The 11601-nt window shown below is 43.8% G+C and overlaps 1 protein-coding gene across 1 annotated transcript in view; it reads right to left on the bottom strand.

Moving 5' to 3' along the window:
• Nucleotides 1-226: 226 nt before the first annotated feature.
• LOC149355002 (cytochrome P450 3A14-like) overlaps nt 227-11601 on the bottom strand; it is an 89974-nt gene continuing 78599 nt past the window's right edge. The window contains exons 11-14 of the mRNA XM_089577572.1: nt 9901-9992; nt 5138-5278; nt 2877-3039; nt 227-504 (exon numbers count right to left, since the gene is read on the bottom strand). Of these exons, the coding sequence (XP_089433698.1) occupies nt 415-504; nt 2877-3039; nt 5138-5278; nt 9901-9992 (486 nt within the window). The 3' untranslated portion in view covers nt 227-414. The remainder of the gene's footprint in view (nt 505-2876; nt 3040-5137; nt 5279-9900; nt 9993-11601) is intronic.

The following is an 11601-nucleotide window of genomic DNA, read 5'->3' as shown; positions in this document are numbered from 1 at the left end:
TGCTCATAGCGCTGTCTGGTTGGGCGATTTTCTAACAGAGATATTCGCTTACATATTTTTCCAAAAGCCGCCACGGGAATCTCGCTGTCCCGATAAATAAATGAAAAATTAAGAATATTTAATAGGATGCAGGCACCTTTTCTTTTTTATGATCAATGCGCTCTATGTGAAAGCAACGAATTTGAATTTTTTTTCCTTGCGACATATTCACACGGCACGGTAAAAGTCACGGTCTCAAGTTTTATTCAATACACTCGACGCTGTCGCTATCAGAGCACTTAGCAAGAACACAAGTGATGTGCGTTGGAAGGGTGGTAGTGACTAGATAAGCAGTGGAGAGTTTCAGCCCTGGAACGATGAAGCGTATTCACATCTAGATGTCAATAATTTGCTTCCAACAGTCAGAATATTATGCTAAGGCGACTTGGTCACATGACGAAAGATGATCCAAGGTCCCTTGTCAGGCGCAGACACCATTGCATGCGAGGCCAACTTCATTTCACCCTGTGGACAAAATAATACAAAACACAGCGATAGGTCTGAATCGGCTGAATGTCAAAATAATCATACCTCTGGTCACTATGTGCGCCAGGTTCCATCTCTGTTAGTAAAAAAATTCATTTGGTTCTCCAGATCGTAATTCCTCGCCCTGGTGACAAGAACAGTATTCGCCTTCCATTTTCACACTCTGATTAAGTCAGGTTTCTCATTTATTCACATAGTAATTAAGAAGCGCAACTGTCTTTCTAGCTCAGTTGCTACCATTACAAAGACTACTAAATATGTTTAGTAACTGAATGGTACACACTAATAGAGCGAGCGATAATAATAGGTGTGTGTGGGTTTCATGCGCTCATATTCTTCTTTTGCAGTCTCGTTATTTCATATTCATTACGTGTTCCTTTCAACGTCATTAGAACTTCAGCGTTAAAGGGACTCATGGGGACAAATTGAAGTTAGCCTTTATTGATAGGTTCTAATCACAATAAAGCAACTCTAATCGAAAGTGCACCTTTTATACGCTATAATATAAACACAGGTGCCGCCAAGATCGGCTGATTTCTCGAGTGAACTTCATGCGTCGACTTTTCGCGCGGATCCCAGGGGCTGCGATTTATCATTGTTAAACTCAAACGGTATTTCATATATTTGATATCGGGGTTTCTGAAATTTGTAAATTGTGGGTTTAACGTTCCGAAACAACCCATGGGCTAAGAGGGACACCGTAGTGGAGGGCTTTGGAGTAATTTAGACCACACGAGGTTCTTCAACGGGCGCTGACATCGCAGAGCAGATGGACGGTTTTGTATTTCACCTCCATCTAGATACAGCCTCCGCGGCCGGGATTATAAGTGTTTTTACACATCAAACGCCGGGATCTTAGGTGGCTTGATTCTGTTTTCAAGAAGAAAAAATTCACTGTGGCTTAGCTTGGTTAAGCCCGGTAATTGCGAAAGCAATATCCGTACCTACGCCATGGTTCAGCTGGTAGTGTAGCTGGTGGTGGTGCTTGTGGTTAGACTTGTGGTGATGCATCGGTTATACAATCCAATCCAATCCAATGTAATGTAATGCAATGTAATGTAATCCAATCTAATCTAATCTAATCTGATCTGATCTAATCTAATTCAATCTAATCTAAGTTAATCTAATGTAATCTGATTTAATCTAATCTAATATAATGCAATCTAATCCAATCTAATCTCATCTAATCCAATCTAATGTAATGTAATGTAATCTAATCCAATCTAATCTAAGGCCGCCGCTGGTGGCGCCACACTACTCGCAGACGGCGCGAGATGGGCGCCCAGCTCTTCGGCGTGACGTCACACAGAGGTCATGCGAAAGGTCATTTCATGTGCAACTTCGTCGCACGGCAAAGGCTTGAAAGTGCAAGTAGTAAAGCTTTCGCTTTAAAAGTTGAAGTCGTGCAGGTGCAAGGCAGTTAGATGCGTGGACATGTCAGCAGAAAAGTATTCCGCAGATATTTTCGCTACAAACAGGGGGCGCATGGCAGCTTTCCAGTAAGTATAACTTTTAACGATTCCTCAGTCATCATTGTTCTAATTTTTTCGCCCTTATTAATTAATTAATTAATTAGCTTATTTATTCAAATACCTGACGGGCTCCGACTGGAGTATTTGTGAGGGGGGTTACATAACTGGGGTGCGAAACAGAAGCAAACAGAAGATTGTTATTTTAACATCGTTATATAATTATACATCGCTATAAAAACGAGAAAATAGAACTAAATTTAAGAACACACTTCACAGAAAACAGACTTCAGAACAAAATACTGCTTATTTTTTCTTCGAAAATAACATAATCGGCTCCAATGTGACTATGACGTGGCCTCAGGAATAAAGACTAGTATTTGCCCATTTGCTTACTTCTATCAAATAGTGCAGTGTACACATAGCCCCGTTTATCTATAGGTGCGCCTCATTGATGATTCATAACACAAAATAGTTTTAAACTGGTTTCCTTCAAAAATGTGTCATACATTCCGTTCGTCCGACTTAACTTTGTTAAACATACGACACGCATTCACTGGCTAGAATATGTCCCGAAATTGCCGTTCCACAGCTTTACAGCGTTCACGCACAGGGGATTCAGTTTGAGCCTCGATTCCAGTTCCTATTCGGGTTGTAAGCTTCTCGTAAATGAAGATGTTTTCACTGGCTGAAATTTCAATTCTCTAGGTTACTTTTCCTAGTTGAAAGAAAAGGCTTATCGCTTTCACAAAGAAAAACCCTCCAATGAAACTCCACATCAGTCATAAAATATTCGACCAATGAAAATTTCTCAGATTCTGACACTTCACTACTGCCTCCTATCACGCATACATCTTATGAACCGCAGTCCTTTGCTCTCACCATTTGCGAGGGTCCTAGTTGCATGTAGTATTTTTGTACCAGTTTGGCCATCGTGAACTTCATGTTCAATATGGCTATCATCTTACCGACGCAGTTGCGTGGCCCTATGCCAAAAGGCACGAAGGCGTCTCTCCTCAGCTTGTCTTCGTTGTCAGGAGAAAATCTGTCACCAGAGAGAACGGAGCATCGTCTGGTCATGATTATTACTGCTTTATTGATTTCCATGCGTTTGCCAAAAAACTCGCAAACTTCAAGTTCTGCTGTGCACTATACAGAACATGCGATCAGTGCCAGTTGTAGAGCAACACTGATCTGTGACGTAAGTAAGGTGTGGTGCCGCTGCTGTCACCGGCTGGGGAATAACAGAAGAGGATACGGCCCATTCGAATGCTCTTAAACAAAAATTTTCAAAGTAGTTTTCTGATTTCGCCGTCCACTTTTAACGAAGTTCTTTGATACAAAAAGCTAAGTACAGTCTAGCGCGATTTGAAGGTTATCACGTCCGTTCCGGCTGAAACGGACCAAAAAATTCTCCCTGGCATGACGGTCCCAACATACATGACGGTGCAGAATAGAGGAATACATCGGTTAGTTAAGCTGATGTATTGATTGCAGATGTTTTTGCAAAATTTACACAGCTAAGGCAGTTTATTCAGTGCAGCGTAAACCATAGTCCTTCAATGTTTTGCCGGAATGAAGTGATCGCCTTCAAATCGCATTTGACTGCACATACGAGAACAGAAAGTGCAAGTATGGAGCGGCATTTGAAAGCCGGTGTATTCTTATAACAAATCAGTATGTGCATACCGGAGTTATCCGTCTGGGAGTGGAGAGGCAGCCTACAGGGCGTGATCGCGGAACATAGCCGCAGATGTACGCAAAACATCCCAAAATCATTTGCTCATTTCCCAGTGCACATATGAAAGTGGCCGCTCGTTAATCACTGGCAAGTACTTTTAAGAGAACCATAACAAATTATGCACGTCATTTGGAACATCATATATTTTAAAATGTCACGATCAATGCGGGTTGTGATGCCGCAGTAAGCAAGACTTAGCAAAGTTTACTCATTGAGCGATACTTATCTGTGCGGTTCCTTCGCGATAATGTGCTAGGCGGCACATGTTTTGCACGGGCATACAAGTGTCATTATGCAAAGATGAGGGGAGTTTGACCGGCAAAAGTGGGGCTAAAAAATTGGCTGAGGTTCAACCCAGCTGAACCTAGTTGACGAGCGAAAGCAAAGCCAGCGGTATTTGTAGCGAAGAATGGTGCGATGTCATTACTACACCACCACATAACGTCACATCAGGCGATTCGAATCTCAGCTCTAAAGTTCAAGGTCAAGGGAGAAATGGTTTGGTTTGGTTTGGTTTATGGGGTTTAACGTCCCAAAGCGACTAAGGCTATGAGAGACGCCGTAGTGGAGGGCTCCGGAAATTTCGGCCACCTGGGGTTCTTTAACGTGCACTGACATCGCACAGTACACGGGCCTCGAATTTCTCCTCCAAAGAAATTCAACCGCCGCGGCCGGGATCGAACCCGCGTCTTTCGGGACAGCAGCCGAGCACCATAGCCACTGAGCCACCGCGGCGGCTTCAAGGGAGAAATGACCACTGGTCATCGGTCACATGGTTACTGGTTATTAGCTATGACCATACTAGACAGGCATATCGTGTTTATGCGCCGCAACACACATAGTCATACATAGTTAGCCTTCGGGCTGTATGCTTGGTTTGGCCTTGGTCGCGCTTCAAAGTCAATCGCACAAAGCCAGTCGAAACTCTTAGTTGTATACCTCGAGTAGTAGAGCTGTCGCTCTACAATACGAAGGAACCGCAGTTGCGATTACGAAAGTGGTTCACCAGTAGTGAAACGAGCCCAGTGGAACCGCAGTGCCCTTCACCTTCGTAGCGGTCTTTGTTACTCCAGCCTAAAAAAAAAAAATCAGCTCCTGCAGCGACCGTCGGCCTATGTGGACTGACTCCCCGCGGTGAGTGTACAGCACATGGCTATAGCACAATGCCGGCAAGAATGACAGGCGAAGGCACAGGCACCGTAGCCTGGCCTTCGAAAGCTTCTTACGTGCGAAGCACCTGACAACGGCAGCTACAGTTTCCGAAAACTGCTCGCTCATTGTCAGGCACAGTATATGACTACAATCATACACGAAGGTGACAAGTTTTGCATGCAACTCGCAAATATTATTACAAACCATGAGTTTAGAGCGAATAATTTGCAACTTTAAAACCGCTGCACACCTGTCGGGGTTGAAATCCAGGGGACTGGGCCAAAAGCGAGGGTCTCTCTGAATCTGGTAGACCGGCACCATGAAGCACGTTCCGGCCTTGAACTTCAGATTTTTGTGCTCAAAGTCTTGCGCTGCCCGCCTTGTTACAAACCTGCGGCGAAGTACATTTTTCGCACAGCGCTGGCTCAGTTATACGAAAGCGTCACATTGTGCAGGATAATCAAGATGGTTTATTGGTTTACTGGGGTTTCACGTCCAGAAGCAACTGAGGCTATGAAGGACGCCGTAGTGAAGGGCTCCGGAAATTTCGACCACCTGGGGTTCTTTAATGTGCACTGACAACGCGCAGTACACGAGCCTCTAGAATTTCGCCTTCATCGAAATTCGGCCGCCGCGGCCGGGATAGAACCCGCGTCTTTCGGGTCAGCAGCCGAGCGCCGTAACCACTGAGCCACCGCGGCGGGGCGATAATCAAGAATGCAACAAATAATTTTCATGTCTGTACCACTGAGTGGTCTGCCTGTGTGGCGGAGCGTGCGAGCTAAAGGGCAACTGCATCAATTTTTTGAGAATTTCGTGATATTCAAGAATTAAGATTTATATACGCTACAAGAAAGCATGCCACGTTTTCTTGCGCTAGCGTTTAAAATGGTGACATAATCATCTATAAAATCCAGGCACCTCTTCGGAGCATCGCGGGAGTGCAGATAAGCTCTCAGTGACGTCACGGCCAGTAAGATTTCAAATTTCCGCTGCTGTCAACCACACCCTGAGCGCTGTCAAACAACGCTCGGCGGGCTGTGCCACGAGGCGGCGTTGGTTTTCTTCTTTCAAATAAATAGTTTGTTTGGGACATTTAAAGTGTAGGTGACGTCATCATGCGTCCCCCACTTGGCAATGCGCGCAGCGCGCTGCGGAGAAGCTAGAAGGCCATCACGAATTTAATCGATGATTACGTCACCCTTTCAAATGGTAGCCCAAAAGGGCTTCGCGTGGTTTACGTGCAAGTTAGACAGATTCAACCGCTTTATGCTGGTCGAATTCTAAAGCCTCTGAAGTTTCCTTCTAATCAAATGTCTTCTAATTTACAAATAAAGGTGGCTCTATGTGAAAATTCGATTGATACAGGTTGCCGGAATCATACTTTTGAGCTCTGAATTTCTCGTACGATTCTGGAATTCTTTTCCTTGTTTATTTGGATTCTTTAACAGCCAGGTAAATGGAAAAGGTATCTCGCGCATGCGTGGCTGCAGAACAATGGGACCGTATCCACATGTGAGGATTCCAAGATCCAGTGGTTGCCATTGGCTTCAACTCGTCGTGTAATTTTTTACCCATGCCCCTCGGTACGCGGATCATCTCATGCGACAGAAATTGCGTCTTGACTGACGTGAGCATACCTGAGGCTGATCGAAGCAAGTAGCCCGCATCAAAAGCCTTGAAGCAGTTTTTCTTACAATTGCCCAATAACGGATGTGTACAGATGCGGACAAAAATAAACAAAACATGCAATTACCGTTGAACATTTTTTTATGCTTTCCCTAATTGAAATTGCCAGCTAAGGTATGTGCGTGCTAGGAGTAGAAGACGGTGTGCTTTCTTATGCAAAAACAATATTTCTTCATTTCCCATAGGGAAGACATGATTGCAGATAGAACGGAATAGCTTGCTGCCTTTACTTATGTCTGCACCTGTTTATCCTTGCTTGAAATTAATTTCACTATCGCGGTGCAACCTTCTAACTTGCACTGTTTCTGTTTCTTGGCTGCATATAGCCACTGGGCCTTTAGGTCGTATCAAACAAGCTCTACCGTTAACAACCAAGAAAAGCTTGCTCTTTTCCGTGGGTGTAGTGGGCAACATTGCCGCCACCCGCTACTTCTACGGCTGCAGACACTGCTACGTGTTGTCAGTGAGGCCGCGACAATAACTTTGAACGCAAGGAAGTAAAGTTTTAGACTGCTTCTAGTTCTACCAGTGAATGTTCGTGTTGCGCTACTTCTGGCTCTTCTATTTGTTCCTCTGCTAATAATTATGAACTGAATTCATCGTCCACTACCGCACACCCGCACCAACGTTTTTATTGAGAAAAAAATCTGAGTGTCAATATCACTCCTGTGAATAAAAACCTAAAACAAATTTGTGAGCAAGCTTTCCTTAGTTTCTATTGCTCAAGATGCCAGTCACTGCTTCTTTGCCTCCTCTTCCCCACCCCTCCATTCAAGAAAGAAAAGCCGCCCTGCAGGACCCTGGCCGGAGCGTTAGCAATGGCTGGTCCGCTGCGCCGCAACTGCAGCGTCGGCCAAGAGAACCCAGAACTACGGGTGTCCCCGATTCGCTCTCACATCCTCTAGAATAACATTTTTATTACTACTACTACTACTAACCACCATGCGTGTCGTCCTCACGTGAGGGCATGAAAAGAATGTTGCATTACATGTACAGCCTTTGTCAAAAGTTTGGAGCCCAGGGGGTTTTCTTCTGAGCCACACTGTGTCGTTCTTAATGGATCTCTAGCGCTCCAAATTTCCTGGACATGAGAAGGTTTCTGGTACTGCCTCCTGCAATAGGTAGGACTTCCATGAATACTCCTGGAGTCCCAATATAAAGCTTGAAAGTGAACCCCCTGGGCTCTAAACTTTTGACAAAGACTGTACTTGCACCCGTAAAGCAAAAATATTCTAAGCGAATTGTTGTCCAAAGTAAAGTCGCAAAAAAAGTACAAAGTTATGGTTCCGCTTCAATGGGCAGTTAAAAAATAAACATCATAACACTTCATGCCGCCCTAAATATGCATGTTGCGCTTCAGAAACGCACGAAGGTGTGCTAGACAGAACACATATCAATGCATTTTTTCTTTTCTACCAATTTGACCTTTCAACTCCATAACTATCATAAATTTAAGGCTTTAAACGAAGTGTTGATAGTTCCTCCTCCTCATATGGGGACACCAGGGCTGAAGAGTGTACTACCGCTACGTTCGTGAAATATTTACCGAAAGTGAAATACGACGCTACGTGGCGACGCACTTGACGTGGCCGCGCGTAGCACGATTCAAAGAAGCACGCGTTCTCAAGGCATCGCAAGAGCCAGTAGAGCAGCAGCCGCAACAGTTGCAGTTGCGGGTAGGTGATCTCAGTTGTTGCCTGCCGGGCAGATTTCTCCAGCGTGCAGACGGTGCGCGAGTCTCACTGACCCGAAAAGGCAAGGCTAGTTGTCTGCCCTAAGTAGTGGACGCCCTCGATAAAGGCGAACCCGGGGCGGCCTGCCCGTAGCAAACGTGCGCGTCTTCATGCTAGTCTGGAAGAAACATGGCGCTATCAGGCCAGCTCTAGAGCATGCGTGGGATAATCCGCTGTAAAAGGAGCCGCTGTAGAACAAATGTCATGGGAATTTCAGAAATAAGTTGTGTATTGGCGACATCATTAGAAAGCGCCTTTTGACTTCGGGTATTATTTCTTGCGCCCGCTTGCCGTCACAGTGTGCGGCACTAAATTTAATGTGCGTACTAAGTTTAATTTAATACGTACAATGGCGAAGTTTGCGCCTTGCGACCCGTAGGCTGTTTATGACTGCCCTGTACACACTGGACAATGGCATCTACAACAAGAATAACGGGGCATTTATAAAGTGCAATTTTCCTTACTTTCTGCCGTCGAATGCTCATGAAATGAGAGATTTTCCGCTCAAAGCGTCAAAACGGGTGGATTGGCCTCGACACCAAGTGAAGCTTGTGTTTGGACACTCGAGGAAACGCTGTGCGACTTGCACGGGGGGCAGAAGTTTGAGTGACGCAGACAAGCCGAAGAGTCGTAAGGAGAAAGAAGCCTGAAGTATAACCCGGGTCCCTCTCTCTCATACCTTATGCAAGAAAAGAAAATGAATTTCTTTATTTCCTCCGTACGCAGCTCGTGTGCAATTGGATGTCTGAAAAGCTCCGAGGTTTGCGACTAACAAGCTGAAGTTCTCACCTAGGGAACTCGTTCATGCAAACATATTATCCTACTGAACAAAAGACCTAAAGTCTAGTCATAAAGCATGTCACCTATGCGTTTCAGAGGGGCAAAGAAAACATTTCTAGGCAATTCAACTACGCAAGATTCGGACTAGGTGGAACTGTGCCTGTAGTTACGACAAGAGTTACGACAAAGAAATACGGGTCATTCACGAACGCTAGCTTCCATCTGGCATTTATTCCGTAAAGTCAGTCTTTGTATGCAAGATATCAAATAAAACCTACTTGTGGAATCCAAAAACAGCGTATTAAAAGAGTAAAAGCTAGCAACTATTGAAGGTATACGTTCTTTATGTATGGCTAGCACAGCAACTGGAGCTTGACGCCAAAGTAAATTGCATGTAAATCTTAGATCACAGATCCCAGTTGACTGAGGCTACCGGGTTATTCCAGTGCTACTCTCCGTTTGTGGTTGCAAGTGTCTGGCTTCCAGTTTTTGTCTCTTGCGTCATTCTTGAGGTTTTGTGTAGATTTCTTTCACAAAGCTTTTCTGAGGGCATCTTTAATGACAGTGTAGGCTTAGTTCGCGTCTAGCCCGTAGCACGTAACAAGTGCTACATAGAAAACAAGCGCTTTGCCAAGCAACAACCTTGGTTTCTGTTCTAACGCGCGTGATTTAAATTTCATGAATTCTAATTTTTTTTCCCGCAAATATTTACACTCTCAATGTGTGCCGGCATGGGATTGAGGTTCATTAGCAGTAGTATATTTTCATTCCACGTGGCATGAAGTGAATGAGCAGGTGGCTGCACACTCACGTAAGGCCCGGGGGATATAGACGCAACGTCTCATTTATGACTTGGTCCAGATAGTTCAGCTTCTTCATTACGGTGTCATAATCCAGAGCACCCTGGAGAAAAATTAAGTAAATATGCACAACACAAAATTCACACAGTTCGTCTTTCTATATCTGCCAAAGGAACATTTCATTAGTGTTTTTACCTTCCTTGTTGACCCGTGAACACGCACTTCAAAGCTACGAAATACTTACTCATATTGTTGTCTCTATTTTCTTTTCGCCTGGAATTTTTGCGGTAACCTGATATGTCTCCTTTTCTTACTTTGCACCACTTCCTTTCGAGCAGCACGTGGTATTTCATATAAATAAGCAAATGCTCCTGCCTGCTAAATATTAACTTTAAAACATACGAAACAGTTCAGGACAAAACCATTTTTTAACAGGAAAGAGTTGTGAACGCATTTTTTTTTCATCGCGGCAGTACACAGCGAGATTTCACTATAACAATCAATATATCTTATATCTCCCGTTGACAGGCTTCATTTTTTTTTTCCTATTAACATTTTCCTATCTCAAAAGAGTTCCCTATTGGTAGTTTATGGCACTCTTAACGGCATGATTCGAGCGATGAAAAAACATTCAAATAAAGATTTTGCTACATATTGGAAGAATGGACCATTAGCTTCAATATTGCTGTCCCAGTACCTTGCCATTTTCCAATATTCAAAACCACATGCCGCCGGTGGGATCCGAACCCACGACCTCCGAATGGGATCCCACCGGCGGCATGTGGTTGTTTTTCTTCTGCTTTTCTAATAAATTAGCTTTAAGCGATAACATATTCAGTAATATTTTAAATTAATCAACACCACAAAATAAATAAATTAATTAAAAATCCCCTGTGCCCCTTGGTTTCTGTGGCTGTTGGCTTCTGTCATATTTATAACGAGCCCCTCATTCCCCTTCCCTTGTTTGCTTATATATATATATATATATATATATATATATATATATATATATATATATATATATATATATATATATATATATATATATATATATATATATATATATATATATATATGTATGTATGTTTGTCGTAATACTGTACCTAAACTAGTAAACTGGGCCATTGGAACCCCTACTGAATACTATATATATATATATATATATATATATATATATATATATATATATATATATATATATATATATATATATATAGTATTCAGTAGGGGTTCCAATGGCCCAGTTTACTAGTTTAGGTACAGTATTACGACAAACGCGAATGTTCTTTTAACGTTTATTTTGCCAACAGTTTCGGGAATGGTATTCCCTTCGTCAGGGCAGGCTTACAATGAATCCGTTTCGTCAATATAAGGACACAGAACAAGCGAGGAGGTATAATCTCCGCCCTCTAAACAAACTCGAAAATGAGGGCAGGGGACCGTATAATAGGCAGCACGACAAGTCTCACACGGGCCGCGGCTGAACAACAACCAGAAAAATAAACGGGGAGGTGGAAATGGTAAAGTAGTAACAAAGAACGAGCCTGAAGAGCACAGCGATAGAAGAAGCAAAAGAGCGTTAAACCCGGCTCTCGGCGCACACGGAAGCCGCTACCCCCCCCCCCCCCCCCCCCTCCCAATACGCGCACACCCCCGCAAGACGCCGCCTGGTCCGAGCGGGCGGCCCGTATCAGGTATCCTGAGACGCTTGC

The sequence above is a fragment of the Amblyomma mixtum genome, chromosome 3 (genome assembly GCF_055824585.1).
Source record: "Amblyomma mixtum isolate Tamu chromosome 3, ASM5582458v1, whole genome shotgun sequence".
In the NCBI taxonomy this organism is placed as follows: domain Eukaryota; kingdom Metazoa; phylum Arthropoda; class Arachnida; order Ixodida; family Ixodidae; genus Amblyomma; species Amblyomma mixtum.
Note: the sequence above shows the minus strand (reverse complement) of the source record. Positions and strands in the feature narration are given on the sequence as shown.